This window comes from Camarhynchus parvulus, chromosome 5 (assembly GCF_901933205.1).
Source record: "Camarhynchus parvulus chromosome 5, STF_HiC, whole genome shotgun sequence".
NCBI classification, from domain to species: domain Eukaryota; kingdom Metazoa; phylum Chordata; class Aves; order Passeriformes; family Thraupidae; genus Camarhynchus; species Camarhynchus parvulus.
The window spans coordinates 52056484-52083276 of record NC_044575.1 but is presented as its reverse complement, the minus strand read 5'-3'; the positions used below and the strand labels follow the sequence as shown (position 1 = coordinate 52083276).

Below are 26793 nucleotides of genomic sequence, written 5' to 3'. Positions count from 1 at the left end.
TAGAAAATGAAGGAAACTGAACCTTACTTTCAAACACGAGACCAGATCTCATGAGTCTGACATCACGACAAAAATACCTTTCCCCTCCTGCTACTAAGCGGAGTTTTGTACATCAGATTTCACAAGGAAGGGACGGTGGAAGGAAGGTGACGCTATAGGCATGACACTATCCAAGGTGTGTTTCGGACCAGGACAAGCGGCCGGGAAGCGACCTCAGCTCAGAGGCACGAGAGACCACCGACCCCCGTGTTACTGCCCAGCTCCCCCCCGCACGCCCAGCGGGCCGCGGGCAGCTCCAGCGGCCGGGCCGGGTGGAGCCGCCCCGCATTCCCCGCATTCCGGGCGCACAGAGCGCCCGGGGACGCGGCCCCTTCCTCCACCGCCCGAGCCCGGCAGCAATGGGCCGCGGGCAGCCCGCCCAGAGGAGGCGGCGCCCGCCGGGGCCCTGCCCGGGGGCAGGGCGGCAGAGCGCCGGGAGGAGGAGGCCGAGCGGGGGAGAACCGGCGTGGTGAACCTCACGCTGAGCACGGCGCTGCGGGAGCGAGAGGGTCCCGGCGGGGACGGGAGTCGAGCGCGGGTGCCGGTCCCGCATTCCCGGCCCGGCCCCGCGGTCACGTGCGGCCCCGCTGCGCCTCCCCGCGCGGCCCCGCCCCGGCAAGGAGGCGGTGGCGGGGGTTAACCCGTGGCGGGGCGGCGCGGGCGGAGCGGAGCCGAGTAGAGCAGAGCAGGAAGCGCCCGAGGAGGGAGGCGGGAGAGGCGGCCGCGCTCCGGAGGAGGAGGAAGGGGGTTGGGAGCCCGGCCGCCGTCGCCGCCTTCGCCTCTTCCTTCCGCCCGCTGCGCGGAGCGAGGCGCGCGGGAGGCACCTGTCACAGCCGCCAGGGCGAGCGCGGCGTCCTCCGCGGTGAGAGGCGGCGGCGGCAGCGGCAGCAGGAGAGGCCCGGCACAGCTCAGCGGGCCCGGCGCGGAGAAGGCTGCGGAGATGATGCCGGTGAGTGAGAACGGGGAGAGTTCGCGTCGTCGCTCCCCGGCCTGGCGCCGCGCTGCCGGGCGCTGGGACGCCTCGCCGTTTCCTGCGGGGCTGCCGGCGGCGGATGGAGTGCGCGGCGCCGCCGTCATCCCCGGGCCAGCCGGGACAGAGGGCTGCGGGGCTGCGGGGACGTCGGCGGGCTCCGTGCCGGGGGTGGGGCCGCCGGTCACGGCCGTCCCCGGCTGTGGGGGGGCACGACCTGCCTCCACCCGCGGGGGCTGCACCGGCCGTGACAGGTCGGGGCCGCGTCCCCCCGGGCTGTGGCGGAGCGGCGCCTCACGCACCACGGCGGGGAGCGCGGGGGTCGCCTCCGGGTCGCTGCCGGCCGGCGAGGCCCGCCGTGAGGCGTGGGGGGTGCGCTGTGTTTGGGTGAGTGGGTGTGCGGGCGGTGTGTCTGTTTGTTTCGGGGTTTTCCACCCAAATCCCGATTCCTCGCCGCCCGGGTGCGGGGAAGGGCTGAACCGTCCCGGGGCAGGCGGCTCCGGCCCTCCTGCCGGGGTCAAGCGAGCGCAGGCGGCAGCACCGTGTCAGCCTGGCTCCCTCCTCGGTTCCTGTCACCGCTTTTGTGAAACCGTCGCTTATTTATTGAAGACAAACCCTTTCTTTTTCCTGCAAGCAACCTTGATTGTCTTCTGTGACAGAATCCCTGTCCGTTTCCTGCCCCCCGCTTCCCTCCCTTGTCGCTGTGGGCTGATGCAGTGGTCAGAAGAGAGTTGTTCCTGATGACTGTTCGTTTTATGACAAGATCCTCTGGGACGGAGTAATAAACAATCACATTCCTTTTGTTGATTTCTTTCAAACTCTATTTGATCTCAAATGTGGCTTTATGAGTTACTCCAATATAAGGGGCTATCTCCCATGTTTCCTCTAATTCTAGTAGAAATTAGCTTTTTATTTACAGTTCCTCTGCAGTGTTTGCAGCCGAAGCACTGCAGCAGAATGTTTCTCTGTGAGAACATTAAAGACATCTTTAACAAGATTTTATGGCTCTAAATTTGTTTCGTGGCTGAGAGGAGAAAATAAATAGCTCCAACTGGGTGTAAAATTTCAGATTGAAGAGCACAGGTAGTGGTTAAAAGCCAGGTATTATGACAAGCTTTTTAACATCATGTGCACTTTTAACTTCCAGCTGCTGAGTGCCAAAATACTCTATTGATACGGATGAGAATTGCAGTGCACTGGGCGTGTTAGAAACCCGCAACAAAGTTCATGGAGTTAGACTTGTGCCATGAACTTATGGATGTTAGCATGTAGAAACAAAAACAAGGTGACAGCTTCATCTTCCATCTCAGCTTTGGTTATGCTTTACATTCATGAAATTCCTATTGAAAACCCTGCATGCCAATGACATGCTAAGTCAGAACAAACGTATTTGCTTCCCATTACTAACCTATGTGTGGGTTTCAGGTTAGCGTCATAACTTGGGTAGTGCAGGGATTGACTTCTTAGAAAGTTTCTTTTTACCTATTTGGATGTTTCTGCCAGTGTCTTGTGTTACCTCCTTGCTTGTTCAAATGTGGTGGTTGTTTATATTTATTGGAGGGTGGTTGAAGATTCAGACTTTTTACTGTGTTTTTGAAACACACTTCAAAGCATTTTTAACTGACAGATGAATTTTAATAAAAACAAATTACCTTGCTACAGGAGTAGTAAGTAGTCTTGCAGATGAGAGCTTACTGAGTCCAAGTCCTAAAATAATAAATACTTCATTGTTCTAAAGCCATTTTAGATGCTGTTATGGACAGTCTATCAGTCAGGCATATGCATATGTAAATAAATATATATATTTAAATGGACTTGTAACAGTGCCTTCAGTATTCCAGTTTTTCTCCCAGCTAGACTACAAGGGTGAAAAAACCCAACTCCATTTACTGGACTCATCAATATATAATATCCAAATAATGTGAACATGTGGTTGTAGAACTGGACCAAGTGTTTTAGATTTTTACTCATTTTTTTGTATTTTGAGAATGGAAAAGTTAGATCACTAAGTTTTTACCTTAGAGAATTCCTTGACTTCATAGTCATGGAAGCTTTTTTTTCCCCCCAAACCTGTTGGGTTTTTGTTTGTGGGTATTTTGGGCTTTGGGGTTTTTTCTATAATTAGCAAAAGCATAAACTAGCAAGAGGAGAGATTTTAATAACTACTAGACTTACCTACTTGTTACAACAGTTCATCACCATAGTTAAAACCAAATGTTAAACTTTTGTAGTTTCTAAAGATTCACATTTATTAGACTTGTAGTAATTGATTTGGGCCACTTTTGCATTGGTAATTTTTTTGGCATTTGTACAACCATTTATAAGTCCCTGTTTTTCTTCTTTGGTGTCTGTTGTGATTTTTTTTCCTCCCCTCACATGGGGAACAGTTTTACTTCTCAGAGGTTTTTATCAATTACAGTTTCTTTTGTGAGTGGGATACTTCCCACTCTGTTCTTCAGCATCCTTTTCTTAGAAGGATTTTATTCATTATCTTTTTTCATATTGCTTATTCTGGTTCTGAAAAATACAGAATAACTGTTCTTGGTCCTGAACACAGTTGGGCTTGAAGAAGAATTAATGATTTAGACTCATTATTTTCTCACCTGGGTTTTTTTTCCCTTTGCTTTGCTGACAAGACATATCAATCATGAACCCTTTCATTGCCTTCAGGACATAAGGACTATGTGTATGGTGAGCTTATGATGCTACACTGAATATCACCTCTGTTCCTATAAGTATGCCTTGATTAGAGGGATATTTTTTCTCTGAAAAGTAAAGGTTAGGCTTTCTTGCATTCTTGGAATAAAGCATGCAAACACAGAACTATCAAGTGGTATCCCTTCAAAGAGGAAATTTTTTGGGTTAAAACAACTACAGTTACATTTATTTGCAAAATTATTGTGGATAAAGCTCCTTTTTCAGCCACAAAATCTACAACATGATTGGAGGAACCTAGTTATGTATATTTTGGTCTATTTGCCCCAATAGAGAGGCTTTTATGTGTGGTACTTTAGGGTTTGTGTTTGAAAGAGTGTTCCCTTAAATAATGCAATTAATGCTTTTTTTCTTGCATGATAGTTCCAGAATTACCTCTTTTGTCAAGTATTAGCATTTTTCTTGGGCACGAGGGTGCACACAAGGAAAAGTCACCAATGAGGAGCGCAGTTTTCCCACTTACAAAGAAATACAATGCAATAAAGAACTGATACATTGGAGAAGCGTGTGACACTTTCCTCTTTTTGCCTTAATTTTGGGTATAATTCTTTCCCAGCATGTGAAGAGGTAACACCACACTAAAGAACTGTGTAGAGTTTGTATACCTACAGTAATGTGATAAGACAGGTGATGGTGGGTGCTGTGTAAGAAATTGTGATAGATTGAATCTTTTAGGAGGAAGAGTTGGTATTGCATGTTCTCCTAGTAGAGCTTTTCTGGGTTTGCCTTTAACTCATGAATATCAGTGAGGTTGCAGTCATCTTTCACATTTTTGAAAGCATCTGGGAGGAACCTTACGGGACTTTGTGTGAGGTTAGAGTTGCTGGACACATCCTTGTGTAGGATCAGGTAGTTGTGATGGTTGTTTCACAGAAGGGAGAGTGAAAAGTCTGGAGTGTTTAGTGGATTTTTTTTTTTTTTTTTCTAGTTAGTTTTGTGGGACACTGCAGGTCTTCTCTGAAGATGCCCATGACTAATGCATATCTTATGTGAGACTAGAGAATTTATACAGAAGCTCCTGAGCTATGAAGATGAATACTATGATAAAATACAAAGATGGATATCCGCAGGAGTTATTTTTCAATTAAGCTGGTGAATTAAGAAAAAGTGGGGGGTTTGGTAGACTTTTTGTTTGGTTTTTTTTTTGTTTTAAAATGAGCATACCATTGTCCTGTGTTTGGTCTAAAACATTTCCCAGAAAGTCCAAAGTGGGCATTGATTATTATATTGCTTATAATTTAAAACCAAAATATTCTTTAATCAGTGTCCCCTGTTCTCTTTCCATAGGAAGGTCGCTACTGATATAATTAAACATCGTAGAGGAAGATGTGTCACTTTAATACATTTAAATCAATACTATGAATTTTCATTATTGTAATATGAGCAATTTTCAGTGATATGGAGATAAAATATATTGTGATTAATTCAGAACTGTATAGTTCTCGGTGATACTGATATCCTGGTTTGCTGAATAAATCTGAACTGACTGTAGAGAATAATTTGCATGTTTATCAGCCATTATTAATGGAGTTATTTATTGCAACAAAGCTTAAAGGCCATTTCATGTTTTTTTGGATCATGTCACTATTTTTTTAGGTTGACAGAATATGGCCTATTCTGTGGTAAAAATAAGTTCATCAGCTTCACCATGTCAACAAATGTACTATACACATGCTAGTCTGATAATAGAATATTTAAATATATTTATTAGATATGTGTGGGTCTATGAAATATGTGAGAAATAGAGGGAAAGGATCCTCTCTCATATGCTAACATAGACGAGTTTGTTGTCCATTGCAGACTTCAGAGAAAATAACGTTTGACAACAAAATTCCATTCCACCAGATTGATTTTTCTAACAAAGCCAAGTTTCATATGAAATACATTATTTAAAAAAGCCTTGCTAATTCAGATATTTGTACTCAGATGCGTACAGCTGTGGAGCAGCCCCCATTATGCCAAGAGCTGCCCATAGACTGAAAAAAGGCAGTGCTTTTTTGTAAAGAATTTGAAGTCTAGTGCTTGATATTAAAATCAGTGCTCATGTTTATTATCTTCTTAAATGTCTGGCGGGGGGGGTGTTTCAATAATGTCTTTGTAAACTACAGGCATATTTGAAAATAAAAAATCTTTGCAGGGAATAGAGGTTTGAAGAAGGAAACAAATTATTGCCTGATTTGGGGAGTGGGGGGAAGGCGTCTTGCTCCCTTTCCCTCATGACTCACTGTTGGAATTTACAAGTCTTATGTGTTTGTCTAAATTAAAAGCTTAGTATTACCATACATTAATTACTAGTACAAGATAGCTCAAAATACTTAACCTCTTAAATGAATGTGCTAGCCTGGGATATAGGAGGTTCATTTCTGGCTTTGTATCAGACCCCAACAAAAGGAGATGATACAATTTTTTTCTTAAATTGAAAAATTATTTTATTATGTGATCCGAAATATCTTTGAAATCTTTCTGCATTTATGAACAGTTTTTCTGTCAGCCTTGAATCTGGTGTCTCATTTGTTCTTAAATTGTGGTAAGATTTTTAAGTAAACAAATATTCTGAGATACGAATTTTAACACTTCAGGCTGGTACATTTTTCTGGGAGTTGGGAAATCTGCCATTATCATCTATTAAACTTGAAAGCATGTAATAATCTTGAATGTGTTAGGCAATTTATCAGTGGAGTGTGCTCAATGTTTTGAGGTTCTGGAAGCAATTTTTTTATGACAGACAATAATAGAATTATATTGTGCAATAATAGACACCATCCTTCAGAAGCAGATTTGTGTGTCAAAGGCAACAATGGTACCTGGAGGACAAAGCATAAATTCTGTAATAACTCAAAGGACCAGCAAGAATATGAACTGCTTAGTGGAGGAACAAAAAATGTTTTGAACTTCAAATTTTACCTGGATTTTAGGTCACCCTTTTATTTTTCTTAGATCATGCTAGGAAGCAAGTACATGTGCTATACTGGAGAGCAGGTTTATCATTGTGGTGCAGTAGGATGTTGGAGCAGCTGAATTCCTTTCTGGGCTGAGGTTTCACAATGGGGATGAGCTGGGTTAACCATTTCCTGCGGCTCTGGAAGAGGCTGCTTCCTCTTCCTTGCTGCCCATTCCCACCATTGGCTGTGAATGGACTGCCCTGCTTGTCTCAGCAAACCCATCCAGCTCACAAAACATGTAACAACAGCTGTACCCAAAGAGAATTGAAGAGATTTATGTACACATGTGAATATATGTGAGTATATGCAAGTACATGTGTGTGTGTATTGCACTGACTGTTGTCTTGTCCATCTTGGTACAGGAGGGAGCACACTGTGTGTGTAAGATTGATACCAGAGAAGGGGATGGGCAAGTGGAATCTCTCTCTTCAAGTATTTTTGTTTATTCAGTTTAGTTTATTGTGGAGCTCTACCCCAGGCAATTTTGAGCAGGTGAGTAGAGCAGTGAGGTGAAACTAAAGTCTCTGCAGTGCAGTAACGTTGTTACTTCAGAGATAAGTTATGGTTTCACCAGTTTCCACATCTTTATTGCATACCCAGTAACACTACATTTTCTCTGAAATGGGAAAAAGTAAGGGATATTGGTTTTTTGGTAAAATATGTGGTCTTTGAGGAAATCTTGAGAAACAAATATAAGGTTGGGACACAAAAAAAATGGAAAACCAATAAAATTTAACTGGCAGTTGCTAGTCTGTCATCATTTCCCACCCCTCACATTGCATTCCTTCTGATTTCTGCCCATTATTTCCTTATTCTCTAGATTCATAGTGTATTCTAGCCTAGTTCTTTGCTAGTGGAAGTACAATTAAGATTTTTTAGTTTCCAGTTCACTGCTTTGCTTAGCAGCAGAATTCTATTTATGTGTGAAGAGTGTAGCTATAAAATACTTTATTTAAGGAATTTCAACTCCAGCAGGAAGCAATCTCATCTAAACTTGCATATGTTGCAGACACTGTATTTAACCCATGTGTCCTTATGTCTGTTTGACAAAAGAATTTCAGTGTTCGCATGATTAAACTTTTGTTTATAAATTGAGAATGGGGGAAGAAACGGAGGCTTCAGTTTTGTGTAAGTGAAATGGATGTAACTGCAGGGGTTGCTGAAGTCCTGCATCCCTGCTGCCCCCTCCCTTGTATTGGCTCTCTCTGATATTTATCTGTTTCTGTGCTGAGCTGTTTGCAAACTCAGCAGGAAGTTGTTTGCCTTTACTTTTTCTTTTATTCCTTTGTTTCTTTTTTTTTCCCCTGCCAGGATACTTCTCTGCCATCTGAGCACACTGAAACTGACTCAGTGCAGGGTCAGATAAGCACTGGAACCAGCCCAAGAAAGGGCAGAAGTGTGTAGATTGCAGGAAGGATGTAATCAGTTTTATCAGTTTACGTTTGGATCTTGTAGCTTGAAACTCCATGATGGTGAATGAATATGGATGGGGAGATGGATTCATACCAAAAGAATCTAGATCTATGTCCAAAATGGCAAACAACATAACTTCCTTGCTCTCTGATGTCAGAACAAGTAAACAGTGAGTTTCTAAGGTCTCTGCCAGGCTAATCTAGGAGAGTCTCTCCAGTCCCAAATCCCATGCTCATAAGCACTATGCATTGACTAGCATCTGAATTAATTCTGTGTTCTAATCTCTTGGGAGCCAGTTGGACACTGGGAGACCAGTGAGCCTTGTTCTCCTTAAATCCAGAATGTGTCTGTTCAGACCTACTAAGGTGAATAGTTGAGAATTGTTGAAAGTTCCTGTATTAGATGAAAAAAGTAGACAGAGTTGCATTAACATGTGGAGGAAATTCTTGCCTGCATTGCTCTCTGGTGTTTAAAGAAACAGAGTGGTTTGAGACTGGCAAGGTTTACCACAGCCATTAAGTACAGGCTTATCTGCTTAATTTTTTTTCATTTTCAGTTTCTCTAAGAAGCTAGGCAACGTCTTAGTTTATAGTAACAGGTACAGTTTAAGTTGAGAAGACATACTTTGAACGCATTTTTGCATGAGAAAATCCTTTTTTAGTCCTGTTTCCTAATGCAATTTGTCTAATTTATGTTTCGAGACAGTACTGCACCTGTTGGTATTCTTACTGCTGCTCTGCAGATGATACTTTCAACATACTAATGGTACTTTCAACATAATTCAACTTTTTATTTTCTTACCTCCTCCCCCCATGCTTACTACTTTATAACAAACATGCTTCAGAAAGGGTATCTGACTATTTTCTGAAATCTTAACCAGGGTGGTGGTCAAAATCTGTCCTGAATTCTACCTAGGCAGAGGGGTTTTCAAATTACTTAAATCCCAAACATTGTCATAATATATCTTTAATAAATTTTACTGATATCCCAGTCACTTCCTTTGGAGAGATAAAATGTAAGGAGAGATATTTTCACATTGTTATGGTATAAATGATATCTGTAAAATGGTTGACAGGCTGTTAGTGTTTCATAGAGAGAATAATGTGATAGCCAGAGCATAAACCACGTGATGGTATGGACGGTATAGGAAACTAGAACCCCTAACAAGTTTAAACAGTTACCAGTGGTTATTTGACTGAAACTGTTACCCACTGACAGCTTAAGTAACTTGTTTGGGCATCTGACAAAGCATCTGTGAAGCCACTGCTTACAATTTTTATACTACATGGGTATGTTAGCTACCTGACTTATTCAAATGTATATGTCAAAGTAGTTAAACCTGGTTCTTAAAGTTGCTCTTCAGATCTATCCACAAAGAAGTGGTTAAATTTTGCTGCTGCGTATTTAAAATGCAAGTTCTTGGAATTGAAATTTTGAATGATTTTTCAGGCTAGTGAATGGGTTAATTACTGTTCAGGCACCAAACAGTTGGAGTGTAGGTATGTTTTGGGAGATGACTGAGTTCTTGAAACAGTGTCTTGTAAAAATAAACTATGAAACTCTTCTCTGTGTGCCGCTTCATCTCTGCTTGCAGCTCTGAATGTCTCAGCATGCCTGATGCTTAATTTCCTAATGTACTGTTTTATTGTCCCAAGTCATCTAAGTTTCAGTCAATTTTAGCTGCAAGTCTGAATCACATACTTCTGGTTGTGGAAAAAAGATCTGTAATGGTTGACCTCCTTTACCCTTCTAAATCATATCAGGTTCAATGCAATTATTTTAAAACCATATCACATGGATTTGAGTCTATTCTAGCCCATGCCACTTGGAAATCTTTTCAGTCCATTTTCTGAATAGTTTTTTTGGTCTACTAATAGTACAGTGTAGCTGTCACTTTATTATTGTTTATTAACAGTTCAGCAAAGGCTTGTTGGATATGGGAAGGTGCTATACACATACAGGCTTTACATTCAAACAAATAAATTTCAAGTCTTATTTGCAGTGCTCTCTTCCTGCCAAATTCCTGGCTGCAGTACTTTATTTTTACCTTTTCCCCTCACCCCCAGATGTTGGAGAGCAATAGTATTTGTTTTTGTCAGAGTGATAGGAGGTAAAGTTGTGAAGGAGGTTAAATCAGTTTAAATTCTGATAAACTGTTCTGTTTTCCCCAGTGTGATTTTGAAATCCAATTCAATACTTATATTGAAATAATTTAATTTATGTATCAAGTATTTTAGTTTTGCTCATTTTCAGCTAAACAAAGTGCTTTTGAATTGGATCCACTTTCATGAGTACCAACTCATATTTTGATAGAGGAATTCTTGTATTCATGGTTCAAAATTATAACCTGAAAAAGCACTTTAAGGGACATAAAAGACATACTGCATCAGAGAATTTATTGTACAGTGTTTCTAATATGGTATTTTTGTGTTTCTGGGTGTTTTATAACATTCAACCTGACAAATCTTTGTGATTTGAGTCTTCAAGGCATTACTGGATTACCCCCATTTGCTGCTGCTCCCTTCCCCCATCCATCTGAAGCTGCCAAATACTGCTCAGTTCTGAAGAACTGAGAGGCTTTGACACAAAATTACAAGGAAGCTTGATCTGGAGCCTGCGTGTAGTTGCCTTTATCTTTTCTGAGCAGGAAAAAGCTTTTGGTCAGCTTTTTCTTATCTCTCCAATGATTTAGAAATTTTTCAAGCACTGAGGTTTCAACAGCCTCTTTTCTTCCAGTGCTCAGGGATGGCTGTTCTGATGTGTCTGAATTCCTCCCCCACCACACCTGAAGTTGGGACCAAAGTCTTTCAGTGATTTTTCTTGTTAATTAGTGCAGTTTTCTTATGAGACAAGATGTGTTCAAAGATGTGAAAGAAAGCAAAAATATGAATGTTTTCATGTAGATTTGCATGTTTTTATATACACATTCATATATGTAGTCATAATGGAATAAACAGTCTGGGTTTCCTGTGGGCTTAGGGGTGCTGCTGTGTTTCTAACACCTTTTGGAGAACAGATTGTAAAATCCCTTCCATTCATTCCAGCCTCATATGGGAAAAGCAAAAAGCCCCAAAACTCATTCTCTGTGTAGGTTATTGAGTGTACAGTTGTTTGTAGTGGAACATCATGTTTTTACCTCATGCAATAGGCTTAAGAAATGCATAAACTTGGTTGTCAGTTTACTGAAGTGGAAGTGATATGTAAACCTAGATACCTGTCTCATTAAGTGTTATTAATTTATCTGTGAAAATACTGATTTTGTTGGTATTGTTGATAGGGTTTTGTTTTTATGTTTGCTTGTTTTCCCAGTATGATTCATGGATTTTTACTTGGTCCTACTGTAGAAACAGAAAGAGAATGCATAGAAAAAAACCCCAAGGTGTTTGGGTTTTTAAAGTCTTGGATGCAAATTCTAAGAAGTTTATTTTAATCTGGACGTAATATTAAAGTGTCTGTTTAGATTAATTTTCCACAAATATGGAAAAGCTTAGCTTAGAGAGCCTCTGTGCAATCATGCATATTTGTAGTTAAGCACGCTTGAATAAATTGTACGTTTGCACATTCAGCATTTACAATATGGCTTATATAGCAAGAGGAGAGAAGTGACAATAGTGAAAGAGTAAAATAGGCTGGCAAAGTGACACAGAAGTTATTAAAACAAATAAGCCTTAATTTAAAGTTATTGCTTCCCTTCATGCAGTATATTCCTTCTGAACTCTTGCTTTTCTTACTTGTTCATTACTTCTCTAAGTGTTCTTAGCTGCTCACACCTATCAGTTTTAATCTCTAGCTTTATATTCAATAGTTTTCCATTTTGTACAAGCATTTGATGCAAAATTGTATACATTTTAGAGAATTAGACTTCAGAATTTTCCTTTATATCGTTTTTTCCTACATCATTCCATGTCGTTTTCAGAGATCACGAGTGTGTTAATATTGAAGTGCTTTAGTGGGATCACAGGCTGCAATTACTTTCCTGGTGAGTGATTTACATAGTCTGCAGGTGTATAGATTTGCTACATATGAGTTTGTCATACAGGGCAAGACTTCTTGGATCTTAAATGGGATTTTTTTTTTTTGCATTTAATGTAGGAAAACAGCTTATGTCAGTGAAATAGTGCATGTATCTTACCTCCTTCATTTAGAACATTCAAAACTTCTTGACATTTTAGTGAGGAAAATCCCCTTCTTTCTTTAATTTAGGACTTTGAGGCTGATATGTTAAGCAACCAGAGACTGGTATTCTTATCTCTCTACATATAGCCTAGATTTGTATTTACCTGTCTGACAGTAAGAGTTCTAAAGCAGCCAAATGCCTGCCCTGGATCAGGTACTCAGTGGGGAGATGATACTTTCACAGAACATGGGGGGCTACTCTGTGTTTGTATTGGTTTTATTATTTATCTGATTTAACAAATTACACACAGATGTTTTCAGTTATTTCAGGAGGGAACGACAGGATGAAAGGGAAATTCAGTGACGCATGTTTATTTTAGTTCCTATTCTTCTTTTGAAAGAATCCAGTTATCCAATAGGTATGACAGGCTTTAGTGTTTGATCCTCCCATATACTGCTGTTCTGCATGTCTGTCTTGCCTTCCTAAGTAAGGCTTTTATAAATTTGGGGGGCAATTTAGAAGAATTCAGACCATAGCCATGGTTGAAAGAATGGCACAGTATGTCTTAAAACAGGCCCAGCTTTTCCTCTCAAATATTTATTCATGTGATAGTTTGTTTTTCTGGCAGATCAAGATACAATCTGGTTTTGGAGAACAACCAGATTAGATGTTTTTCCATCCTTCCTAAAACAAAACAACCCTTCCCTTTTTAAGAAATAACCTTGAGTTTCTCATTTATTTAAAATGTTCTTAGTTGCTAACTGGTTAATTTTTTTTAAGTTGCAGCATTTTAAACATCTGACACTATTCTATCAATGATATTCTCAATAAATCTCTCAACATGATACATGTTTGCTGTGCAGGAAGGAAGAATACTGCATGGGATCAGAATGTTTTTGTTAGTGACACAATGCATTATGGAGGGACAGTCCTGATTCTGAATGTCAAAGCACATCAAATAAAGTATCTCATTAGCTTTGTCTGCTCTGCTGCTGCTGGTAGGGAAGGGTAAAGTAAAAATGCTGTGGCTCACAAGCAAAGTTGAGAGCTCCACACTTTTCTGTTCTTGCAGTTAGTGTGCAAGGTGCTACACAAAATGTGGCTCATAGCTCTGAGAGAGGTGGGTTGTCTGGTTCTGCTGATATTTCATAGTGTGGGTCAGCTTGTTTGGGTTCGTTTTTGTTTTGTTTTTACCCTTGGGTCCCTCCTCTCTCCATTTGCTCTAGGAAGGGAAGGATCAGGCTGCAGAATTGTGCTTTGCTTCTGCAGTTGTAGAGTAAGGGCTAAAAGCCTTGTTGGTGCTGTGGCACTGCCTGTTCCCCACGCCCGATCCTGTATGGTGCTGACAGGAAGGATGATAAACATTTGCTGTCCCTTGACATGATGAGACAGTCAGAAGCATAGTTTACAGTATATTCTCTGCTGCTTGAATTATGTCCAGCAAGAAGACAGACTTTGCCAAGAATGGAGTAGTGCCTGAACTATTGTATTTTTAGGTATAAATATATGGTGGTGTTGTTTTTAAGCTGGTTGTTCCACTTAAAATATTTTTGATTTAAAAAAATGTGTCATGGAAATGTCTTTTGACAATTGTTAGGATCATTTGCTCTTAGGACTTCTGCTCCTGTCATTGCCCCTTCAACAGGAAAATCACTTCTGTGTCTTTTGAGACAGTCAGAGCCTTACATGTAAATTTATTTAATCTAAATACTTACTGTTTGTCATTATTATAATAGCAACAAAGACTACTATTGCACAATGAGAGGACAGCAGAACTCCCGTACTGCAACCTTGCCTAATTAGGTGAAACTTGATCTAGCCTATCTTGTTCCTGTCACAACTGTGGCCTGTCTTGTTTCTTTAGAACATCTTATCACTGCTCGTCATTACTGCCTGAATTCATGTGCCAGTAGACCAAAAATACTCCATTTAAGTAGTTTTTCACTGTAGTTGTTGCACAGAAACTGTTATTAGGTTTTAGCTTTACACAACATTTTTATATTCACTGCTATTTACAACTGTCCACATGAAGAATATTTTAAGGATGGTTCTTCAGAATATTGTAAAAGCATCAAAAGGGAAATCTTGGCTACCGAAAAAGACTGGACTTAAATCTAAACAGTGGACCAAGGACAGAATTATAAAAAAGAAGGTGGGACAACATTGTTTTTTGTTTATTTGCTGTAATCTTAAGCAGTTTTGGATTTCTTTTTGTAAAATCAAACAGTGACTCTTTATAATGGATCAGAGTGTGTGTGTGTGTGAGAGGGAGATTTTTACTTGAACATCAAGAATTTTAGCCTTATATGACTTTCTTCTGTGTATAAAATGCCTGAATTTTTAGTTTTACATTGCATAGCCTGATTTATTATTATTATTAGTTTTTGATTCAACCAAAGTGGACTTCTGAGTCTAAAACAATAGCTTTTAATTTTTAAATCTGCCACCTAAAAACTAAAGAAATGTTTTGGAAAGAGTTATTCCACTCTGATAGAAGGAAAATTCTGCTGGTTTGCCTGTTGAATCCCCAAGGATGTATTCACTTTTCATTTGCTATTTTTTACCAAGCCTGATAACATCTTTACATCTAAGATTGAATGGCTGGTATTCCCTGAAAGCAATGCACTAAACAATCAGTATTTTATTAATACTTCCTGCTTAGTGGAAGAAAGCTATGGTAGCACTTTCTGCATTCACACTATTGAAAATAAAGAAGAAAGAATAATGCTGGTTCCTTTTACAACACTACATTTGGTTGTGTGTCTATAGATTTTGTAGAAGTTGTTCCTTGTTTGTAAAATGATAAAATTATGATCAGTGCTGCAAATCACCTTTATTATTTGACAGAAAGCATGATCTTTAGTAAAAATACCATGTTGATTGGTTTTGTTTTGGTTTGTGGTTTAGATGTTTTGGTTTGATGGGGTGTCTTTTCGTATTTTGCTGAACAGTTTGTAAAAGAAAAGATACAAATGCCTGTCTTTGTATCCAATCTTTTTCCATGGGATGATTTTTCAATGCAGTAGGTAGGTCAGGCTTTTCTGGAATTCAGTGGATTTTGGATGACTTTGCTGTAGTTGTTGACAAGGTCGAACACAAGACTGTAGAAACATCAGCACCTCCCTGTCCTTAACCTTGCCCAAAATATTTTTAATAATTTGAGAACATTTGGTTCTATGGTACAAATTCACTGGGACACTTCTGTTAAATGCGGATTTTGAAGATTGTTTTCTTTCAGGAAAATTGACTCAAACCCTCACGCTGAGCTCTGCTCCTCACCTTTGCCTGGTGTTGTCAGACTGAGCTTTCTTTCTAAGTAAATTGCAGTGTTGCCAATTCCAATATACAAAAAAACTTGGATGGGACTTTGCTCCATATCCCCACCTAATAAAAGTAAAATACTATTTTTTTTGTCTCTCTTATCTATCATCTGGTTCTCGAGTCTTGGTGGAGGTTGTCCTTTTGTGTGGAGTTTGGGGTGTTTTTTGTGTGTGTGGTTTTTTCTGGTTTGGATTTGCAAGTGGGGGGGTTTTTTGTTTGCGTTTGTGTGTGGTTCTTTGGTTTGGGTGGGTTTATTTTTTTTTAAACCTTTCATTTTAGTGAACACAACTTTTTTTTTTTCACCTGACTTTCCAGCTGAGATTATTATGTAATAAAAGGATCTCCGAAACTGAGTCATCTTGAATTAATTTAGTTTTGGTTTTAATTTATTGCCAGTTCACCCGTGTGTACTGCGAATTTTACAGCACTACAGTTATGTTGTTCTTCAGGCACATCTTCCTTAATGATTTGGAGAATAAAATATTTAAGAGTATTTTTAACATGTTATTCATATCTCATCAGCTGATGAAATGGAATGGGCAGCTTATATTTTAGGACTGTTTTAGCAAACTTGTGATGCATTTGAGGTGGGGCATACTGGTTACCCTGTCAGATGTGAAAGATCTCTGAACATCAGAACTAAGTGATATGTGGGATGCTGTGCAATGAGATGCAGTTGTAGTGCCACAGTGGTTCCTCCCTCCTTTTCTGAGGTGCTGTGAGGCCACACCTGACCTTGTACTGGGGATCCCACATAGCTCTGAACCTTTGGTTTGGAGGACCCTGACCTGAAGATGTGAAGAATAGTGAACTATGAGCATCATGTTCATATTTTATTAAATAGAGATGGTGGAGTTTATGGACAGTTGGAAAGATCACTGCACCACTGCAGCCTTGTTTTGATCTGGAGTCATGCTGTCCTCCAGCCTTCTGACCTTTCCTGTGTATTAGTAATATTTTGTGCATTTGCAAATGCAGCAACTGCTGCAGTTTCCGAGAGTTTAGTAGGAATCCATTATTTAAGGAATTCTCATAGTTATAGGCCTTATTTAAGGAATTCTCATATTTACAGGCCTTATCAACTTCTGAAATTCTTTGTTATAGCTGGACTATTTTCTAGTTTCTTAAATAGATTAGATTTTTTTTTTTACTTTTTAATTCATCAGCATAAAATTTCGACAGCTGATTTTATTGGTTTGTTTCAAGGTACTTTACATAAATCTCATTGAAATTAGGCAGGTAGTATTAGATGAGATTTTTCCTTTGAAGATTCACAGATAAAAAATATTCCAGAAGATAGGGTATCCTTAATGAAGACAGCAATTATAAAAAAGACCTCTGGAACTTCTTCAGGGCTGCTTGATTTGAAGATCAGTCTTCTGCTCTTGGTTGATAAGACCCTTTTGCAATAATCCTGTAAGGAATCATATAATGCTGATTTGCAAGGTGAGAACTTAAGAATTTAATTGTCATGAACATTGTAAGCATCAGCTGATCAGAGCAGAAAATCTTTCAGGAAGAGTCTCCAGCTTCCACCTTTTAATAATAATTGTGTATCTTGTGAAAAGATAGCATGTGGCCCACTGTCTTTTAAACCGTGAAAGAAAGCAAAATCTCAGAGCTTTGTTTTGGGGAGGATAAAAATCCATTTTTAATCTGTGTTGCCTGATGGAGAAATGTTATCAGGCAGAACTTGTTAGTTTGCCTAGAATTATCCCCGTGTTCCAAAGTCTCTTACGTGGTAACCGGTGTCTTGACAGTCCTTTGGTAGAATTATTTGCGTCGAGGAGCAACAACAAGATGTCTTGCTGTTCCTCCAGATGTAGCAATTTAGGAATCAAGCCAAAAGATAATATGATGCAGGGATGTTGAACTCATTCTGTAGCAAGTGCCAAATTATATTTTCCACTAGAAAACATCACAAGAGGCATGTTTTATAGATTTCTCTAACTTCAGGCTTTGTTGCTTTAGCTGATGATGATAAATATTGCACTTGGACAGATATTCTTCTAAAATAGCAGTTTTATATGTAATGCAATCTCTTTATTTTTTTACTTTGTCCCTTTTAAGCTATATTCATTTTCCCCTGCTGTAGCCACACGTTTACTGCGCACCTTTTAAATTTTATGTAAATCTCAGCTTCCGCTTGATTTTGGCAGAGCTGTCTGAATCTAAAGCAAGGCATTTCAATGTTTTAACAAATAACAAACAGCTTCCCTAAAGATAATGTCTAGAGATCTGGCAGTGGGTTCACTCCCATGGATTGACTCTGACTTCTTACATAGCAAAATGTAGTCTAAAATCTGATACAGGATTATAATGCCTAAGTGATGTCACTCTTCTGTCCCAGGCAGATGCTAGAAACTTACTGTTTGTTAGATCAGTTGTTTTTTTTAGTCCTGTTGATATCTTGCTTCTCACAGCCTGTAGTCTGTGGGTTGTTTTCGTTGTTTACACTAGTGAACTCTTAGTTGCTATTGTTTTCAGTAGGTATTGTTTTCCTAGAGCTCTGGAAGTCTTTCATTTTACTGCTGTGAACCTTTCATTTAACAGTTTGTGGATCTGTCTTGCAGATCATAGTTGCTGTCTCCTTCCTTTAGCAAAAATGCTGGTTTGTTTCCCTGCCCTGCAGGAGTAAGGGGCTTCAGATTGCAGATCTACAGTGATGCTGTAGCTCTTTTTCTGTCGAAGAAAAGAAAGTGTCTTAAGTATCCCCTCAGCAAATAAGTACCAGGCAGGTCTAAGTAGGAATAACCTGAGTCTTGTTGAACACCTGTTGTTGCATATGGCAGCTCATGAAGGTAGCAAAGGCAACAATCCTGGAAATCCTGAGAGGAAATCTCTGTGGTTCTGTCAGTTCTTTAAGCCTTCACAACATGTAGGCCCTAAACAAGATTTCCCTACATTTTATAAGATTTTCTTTTAACTCTATACTTCTACATTTCTAAAATAGGAGTTAAACTCCTCTATAAGAGGAGTTAAATACTTAACTAAAATTATTCTTGTGCTTCAGCAAGAGAAATAATTTTATGCACAGCTATTGTCTGACAAGTTCCTGGTTGTGCTTTCTGTGGGCAGGTTGTCTAGTGCAGAGCATGGTGAAGGTGGATCTCAACATGGATTTTTTTTTTCCCAGTGATAGCAAAATAGCAAGTTAATGTAACTAGCATATGAGCTGATGCAAAAAAAAAGATTTTGTGAGATAAGTATATTGAAGTATACATTTAGGCAACATGAACTTTTCAGATTTGATCAAAATCAAAAGTGTTGACCATAAATAATATGACCTTGTTCATATTTTTGAGTAACTGCATGAATGCTTGAGTTTACCAATAGTAAAATTTATGGTTTTAATGTTTGTTAGTAGCCCACAGCTTAATACTTTACATTTTTTGTGTCTGAGATTCACTCCCAGTTTTGTGGGTTCTTTTGCAGGCCATATGGAGGCAGTTGGCTTTAGATTTGAAAGTGTAGTAAGAAACTATTGGTTTCACAAGTCTACATTTTGGCAGAAAATTTTGCTCATTTTTTTATTCTGTGCAAGCTGAAGTCTGTTGGTTGCACTGCCTTTGTGAATTTTACTAATACAGTCAAAAGCATCACTGGGCTTTAAATTTTGTCCTGAACTGTAAGTTTACACAGCTTGAATGTGAGTAGGATGTGAGGAAAGCTGTTTAGAAATATGGAAATTGATTGCAGTAATTTCTCATCCCATATATGGGGAACAGATACAAGATGATGTTAGAGTAAAGAAAACTTCTGGTGAAAAGCACAGTAATTGATAATAAATTTGCTGTATGTCCTGATACTTTTATTTGAATTAAGGCTTGCAAGCATACTGCAAAAATTTCTTCAGCAGACTTATTTTTAAAAATAACAGCTTCATTCTGAAGATAAATAATTATTGGAAAAAGCATGCTGGTGAATAACTTACTGGTTAGATGGATTTGAAATGTTTCTTATTAATACAGAGAAGTTAAATTGTTTAATCTTACTACTATTTTTCTGGGGTTTCCACATAATAACAGCAGAGATTTATTTGGAATTTGTTTCCTCTGAAATCCCAATAGTATAAAGAAATACTTGTGACTTCAGTCAAGAAAGGATCTTTAGATGGCTTTAATTCAAACAGCTCTGTGGTTATAATTTCATACTCTGTGGGTTTTCTTAATGTAATTGCCTAAAGTTTTACCTAATTAAGTCTGTAATCATAAAAAGGGCTGTGTTCCTACTGCAACAAAAATGAAAACTCTGCTTTAATGCTTGAAATGTACAACTGCAACTTCTACAACTGTAGCTGATGGAAGTTTTATATAATAGCATGAATCCCAGGCAAGCAAACTGCATGAGAAAATTGATAACTTGTAACTTTTTTTTCTGACCGTTCTGCATGCAAAGTTGTGCATATTAATATATCTCATCACCAAAGGGATGATTTTTATAAGTATTCACTTTTTGCTTGCCTCTCATTCTACAATTTTTCTAGTAGCTGAAATTCCTAGTCTTACTCAAAGTTCTTATTTGATTGATGGGACTAGGACATTTCAGTAAGATATGGGCTTGGAATTTCCACTTAAAACTCTATTATAGCAGCAAACTCCTGAGACTCCTGAGTTAGCAAAATCAAGGACAAAAGTTGTTAAAATTCTTGGGACATGCTGAGGTCTCTGCTATTCTAGAGAAATTAACTTGGAACAAGTCTTGTCTTCACTGATTGTTCTCATCTCGTAGTTGTAGGCGCCGCTGAAAGCTCTGAAATGGCAAAGCACTACAAGATCATGAATGAATGTTTTGGAACTCTTTGTTAGGGGAAAATGCATGGTGAGAAGATAATGCCTTCCAGTTCCTGTGAAACAGAAGGATTGAAGTTGACATTTCTATCAGAAAGTGTTTTGTACTTTAAGTTCATTGTGTGTCAGCCTTGTATTTCAAATGTCTGTTCAGTGATCTGCTAGAAAAGAAGGGTTTTTTATTTGTTTTTTTCTTGTTCATGTACACAGTGAAAGTTCTAAGTTGGTTTAAAGTTGAAAAAAAAAAGCAAAGTGAGATTCTAACATGACTAAACAGTAATATGTGACTTTAGCCATATTAAATATCTGGTATATTTTTAAATTGCAGTCATATGTTGGATAATTCTTAAATTGACAAAAGTTTTTCAAAAACTTCTGTATTATCTGCTCTACCTTTAATATCATGTGGGCATTCTAAATTTGAGTCATAAGAGTAATAGCACAAAGAGAAAAATTCATGGTTTTCATTTTCTTGCTATGTAGGAGTGTTTTTTCTTAAGCTTTGGTTTTTGCTGGAGTGATCTTGCTTCTAAACTTTCTATATGTGTCTTTTTTGAATTATGGACATAAAATTACATGCAGGAAAAGCCCATCTTTGGAAACATGGGCTTAAGTTAAAAAACGGTTATATGGAAAATAAAAAGCCAGCTGAATAGTTTGCCATTGTCAGCCACAGAACTCACTTCCTTTTTTTGTAGTAGAATACATCAATATTATTCTAAGAAAATAATATTAAACTTGTTTTCAATTCTAATGTTTCAGCATATTCTGAAATAATACTTGTCTGATTCATTTCTGATAGCTTAAATACCTCAGTTTGGTGTGAGTAGGATATCAGGAAATGCCTACTTATCTGGACTTTGTTATTTTTACAGTAAATATCATCAGCTGCCTGACTTAGTGAATTGGCTTGGGCATAAGGCAATGGAGGTGTGGGTGTACAATTTTTCTTCTCAAGCTGCAGTGTTTTGGGTCTTGGTAGCATGAGGTAATAGTTGAGATGTAGTTCTTGTCTCCACAAAAATTGTTAAAGAGGATTTACTTAACTGTATATTTTTTAATTCACTAGCTGAAGATGAAAAAAAGGTTGGGTTTTTCAGTAAGGTTTTAGAAAAATGGTGAAGCAAAGACTTTGTTGGCTTTCTAGATCATACCTTAACTAAGAATCAACATGCTACATCAGCTGTCTTTGGGGTGGCAGTCTAGTTTTATTGCAGTCATAAGTAATTGCACACTGTACTAGGGTAGTGTAACTTAAATAGCAAAACACAAGTAGAGAGGTCAAGGTGGATTCTAGGACAGCCAGACCAAGCTCATTAAGAAGAAAGGCCATCAGACCCATTTGAAAGATTATTTTTTTCTGTATATTCATGTGTAAGGTATTTAGTTGTGACTTGTGGGATCTCTGCTCTGGTAGACAAGTTAATGTATCTCTTTGGCACAGCTCTTGGAATCTTGGTTAGGGATGAAGAAAGCAATGAACTGAAAAGTTACAGAAGTCTAAGGAGACAAAACAATATTTATCACCTGTTTGGCAGCACTGTTCAGCATATTAGTGACTTAGACTTGTGTCTGATGTGTTCTTTTAGGCAGAACAGCAAAGGAGGGTCTCCAAGGAAAATAAAATGAGGTTGCTTTGCACGTGCATATAAGGCATGGTGAACAACACTGAAGAAACCATTAAAACACCTATTAGTGTTAGGCACATGGAGAGTAGAAACAGGGGTAAAGGGCCAGTTTGACGTAAATTTCTTGATAGAGAGTGAAAAGTGATAAGAAGATTGAAAGTGAAAACAAATAAATTGTGCTTATCAGGACTGACACAGAAATGCAGCTGGGTAAAGGCTATAGGCATGAAGTGTGACTTTTGTTGTGACAGTTGGCACGAGTGAAAAAGGCACACCAGCGAAAAGCTGGAAAACATTTTTTGCAAGTTTGAGAACTGAGAGCATTAGCTGGACCACTTTATGGAAAAAACACCTTTTTGTTTTACATATGGTACAGGAAAAGTAGAGATAGATCTGAGACAGAAGACTGAGAAAATGGTTTGTATCAAAGATGTCTATCCTGCAGCTCAGGGTGATTGGGTACCTGTGTGTTATGATGAATGAAATCTCGGGAATCATTGGAGAAACGTGCCTAAGAACTGTGTTACAGCCTTGTAGAACTTGAATTGAGAGCTAAGCATTCATAAAAGTCAATTGAAGATTGCCAACATTTCAGTTTCCTTAGCAGGAGATCAGGTCTAGGTAGATAAAACTGTCATCTGTGTGAGTGATGCCTATTGAAATTTTTGTAGGTAACATTATTCAACTGTAGAAAGAGGTGAGATAATAAGCAAGGAAAATGTTCTTGTAGGTTTATCCCTGTTTCTGTCTCCTTGAGAAACTGCAGGGATGATGAAATGTGTCCTTTAAATAATACCTGAAGTATGGTTTGAAGGGGGAATGGATGAAGGGGAGAGACCATGCTAAGAGGAATGTGTGCAAGTGTTAGACAGGGATCAGTTTGACAGAGAAGATTCAGTTGTGGTACTGATTCCAAGTCCTAGGAGGAGGTCATCTGTCAGCTGGGAAGTGAGAAGACAGTAGTTTGGAAGCCAGCTTGGGAGGCTTGCTGTAGCTTATTTGGTGTGAAAAAGACCTGAAGTGTGATGGGATACACTAGAATTTGCATGAAGGTTAAAAAACCAAAAAAACTGAGTGAAAATAAATGAGAATTTGTGAAAGTTGGATTCAAACCATTGGTTTGGTAGCAGGAGCCATAGAGGCAAGTTACAGGTAATAGCCATGTGTGTGGTGAGAAGGAAGAAGGGTAAAGTTTGGAGCGTGATGTTTATTGTGGAAAAGACATGATTTAGAATCTCTGAGATGATTTGCTTGTGTTAAGTTGATCCTGTTGTGTGACATTGTGTTCACATATTAAAAACCGTGAATTGAGAGATGATCAAAGAAATGGTTATGGTCACAATTTTACAAGATAGGTTTTATTCAGCTGCTCCTATTTAGAAATCAATTTAAAATGAGAAATCAAAGATTTTATCAGTTCTTTTGTGTCCTAATCTTTGGTTAAGAATGCTTTTTTTAGTGTAACTGGTTTACTTCAGTAGGTTATACTTGGGTATTTCACATGTATTTCACTTGCATTCCTCAGCAGCAAATTTCCAGACTCCATCAATGCTTGTTTGTATTTATTTTATCACCCTGTAGTACCTCTGATTCTTCCCCATTCCCACCACAAACAGGGACATGTATGACATTGACTTGAAATTGTAATTAATATTGCAATATATATATAATTAACATTGTAATAATGTTCAATATTTAAAGTCTTGCCGTGTATGTTTCAGAATATTTGTTTTGCAGCACAGTGTTTCAGTTCCTTTAGTATTACTCAACCTGTTGAAAACAAATCCTTACTTAATCAAGTTTCTTTGAGGAGTGTTACACCAGTTGTTGGCTACATCACCTTGCTTCCTCATTAGTGAGATACCTTTCCCTGGGCTGAAACTGTGCCACCCAGCTTTGCAGAGGACAATACCGATGCCCTCTGAGCTGAGGGAGTCAAGTGGTGTGATTGAGGTACAGCCAACTTTGTCCTGGTATTGCCAAGGGGACTGTGCGTTCATGTAGTGCTTGAGATTGGAATTTTTGGAGGAGTGACTGAGATAAATAGGATAACTCACATCGACAAGGCTTTCCTTTCTCTTTCAGTTTGTCTGCAGAAGCAGATATATCATCTTGAAGACATAAAACAAGTTTTCTGGGCTAGTGTTACTTTTACAGCAATAAGGAAATCAAAACCTGGAAACCATGTAAAGTCACATGATGTTAAGACATTCTGTATATCCTTTCATACCAAGAAAACAGGTCTTTCACATGATTCTGAGGCAGTAAAGCCAGGGTCACCTGGTATTCTCAAAAAATTTCAGAAGTTTGGGTTTTGTTCTGAAACTCCTATCGAGTGCTATGAGGAAACTGGAATACTGGCACTAATAACTTTGTTAAACTGGTGTTATTTAATTTAAGTTACTTAATTTACTTACATATTACATGTTCTTTAAATTTAACTGTAGAGGGAAAAGGAGGAAAAAATGTGTTTTCTATTTCCCCTGTGGCTAAAAGAACTATGGGGTTTAAATGGTGGGAAGGAAAACTTAAACTAGGCTTTAAGAAACTTCCTCTTGCGACAGGAATCCTGGATTTCTGGGCTGGATGGCTTAGGGAAGTGGTGGAATTTCCATCATGAAAGGCTTTTCAGAACAGGTTAGACAAGCATCTCTGCAGAATAATGCAGGTATAGTTTATCCTGCCTGAGGCCAAGAGACTGCATTAGGTGACCTCTTAAGGTTGCTTCTAAGCCTCTTGGTTTATGTTCATGTATGTGACTCTTTCTTCTTAAATACGAGGTCAAATTCCACTAATAGATTCAACATCAGTCACTTGTTATATGACCACAGTCACTGAATATTGAGACTGTCTGAATCTTCTGTTGGGGGAACAATAAAGTTTTGAGCTTTTTACAGTAGCTGGTTACAGGCACATTCATTATTATCTGTTGGCTGCATCCTGTAGCTTCCTCCAGCTTGTATTACAGCTTTTACCATGGCTTCCTTTATGCTGCTGTTGGAAAAACTCGGGTGAATTCTGGTATTTTTTCAGTTCTGGTTGACTGCTTCTTGTGTTGAAGTGTAGGTACTTGAAAACTTCAGGACACAGCATGCAAACTTGGCAGGCTGAGGGAGAGTAGAAACCTGGACTGAAATAGCCTGGAGGACTGACGAGACTGAGAGCTTGAAGCCTGGGCTTTCTTGGAATTTGTCCTGTGTCTATTTCTAAAGTAGACAGACTGCTCTTACTCAGTATCTAGCTGTTATTAATGTCAGTCTCCAGTCTGGCTGATGCATGTGTCCCACAGGTAAAAGTATCATGAATGTTTTTAAGAGTTGCGTATGCAAATTGGAACACAACTTTTATTTACCTGGAGAGTGCTCATTTAATGAGGAGCTGTTATTAGTTTCAATGTGTGATGCCACATTTTATTTATGGGAAAGATCTGCAGAACTTTCATTGCAGGTGAAGTTACTAACTTTATCATGTTCTTTAGGGACACTTACTGTTAGGGTATTTTTTGCCTTCCAAAACATGATGTTCTTCTCTCTTTTCTATCCACCTTTTACAGAACAGTGTTGTCACTACAGATGGGAATTAAGGTACAGAGAGAATGTATACAATGATTCATTTAATTTTAGGCAGGAGCTTAGGGTAAGGTGTCTTTCAGAATATTTAATGCATTTTAGGAATACTTGTCTTTGATTACATCCTGAAGCTTCTGGTTACTTTGCCAAAGTGTGAATTTATTTTCAACATTTAAATGCTATGATTTCAAGCAGCTAACGCAGCTGAAACTTGTTCCTTTCTTCCCAACCTTATTTTCAGACAGAATTAAACCATTTCAACTCAAGCTTTTATTAAAAAAATTGTCAATTCAATGTACTGTCAAAAAAATTAACACAAAGGACTAAATCTTTGTCAAAGTTACAGGAAACTGAAAACAACTTTGGAATGTAGTAACCAATACTAGGCATACATTTTCACTTACAGAGGGGGTAAAAAAATTTACCCATAATCTTTTTTATGTCTCTCCTTTTTTTTAATAGTCTGCTGCTTTTCTTTTTATTTCTTTCAGATGATATTAACTGTGTTTCTGAGCAACAATGAACAGATTCTGACAGAAGTTCCAATTACACCAGAAACAACCTGTCGCGATGTAGTGGAGTTCTGCAAAGAGCCTGGAGAAGGGAGCTGCCATCTGGCTGAAGTATGGCGTGGAAATGGTAAGTGAAATGTTCACTGGAAATGGAGTTTAATATGTGCATCAATTATAAAAAAAGAGTGACTTCTCAATACTAATGATTTCAATTACATATTGTACTCTTTTTTTTTTTTCTTCTTGTCTAGTAGACTTTGATGCAAAGGATGGTAATTCAAATAACTGTAGAGATTAATGCAATTCTTGAGTCTTCTCTGTTTTCTTCCTCAGCATGAGGCATTTGATAAAATGCATGTGTAAGCCCTGTTAGTGTTCTGTATTTGTTTTTCTAATAGGATGGAGGGTATTTAAATGACAGTAGGGAATCTCATGATGATGTTTTTTCAGTCAGTGGGTGCAGATCACCACCTGCATTCTTTCCAGTCCTATTTCCTCATTGCTAACATGTGAACACTAGCTGAAATTTAAGAAAGGGTGTAGATTATTTTTTTCCTCTGTATCATGAATAGCAGATGTTCTGCAGACAGTGTTATGGCAGAATGGGACATAGTTAGTATCTCTCACCTCTTCATGAACATTTCCTCTCAAAGATTTGCCAGCCTCTCTTGGAGCAGGTAGTAGTGTCCATATCCTATTTGTGTTGCAATTATTATTTCACAGAATCATAAGGCGGGCAGTTCTTTTCAGGAATGTGTCAAAATCCATGCACAGTAG

General features: G+C 38.7%; 1 protein-coding gene across 2 annotated transcripts in view; it reads left to right on the top strand.

Moving 5' to 3' along the window:
- The first annotated feature begins 558 nt into the window (after positions 1–558).
- The window catches only part of PPP1R13B (protein phosphatase 1 regulatory subunit 13B), a 69612-nt gene continuing 43377 nt past the window's right edge, over positions 559–26793 (top strand). Inside the window, exons 1-2 of one of the 2 annotated variants that reach the window (XM_030948731.1) lie at positions 559–988; positions 25996–26143. In XM_030948731.1, the coding sequence (XP_030804591.1) occupies positions 980–988; positions 25996–26143 (157 nt within the window). In that variant the 5' untranslated portion in view covers positions 559–979. The remainder of the gene's footprint in view (positions 989–25995; positions 26144–26793) is intronic. The other variant, XM_030948730.1, reaches the window with a different exon arrangement.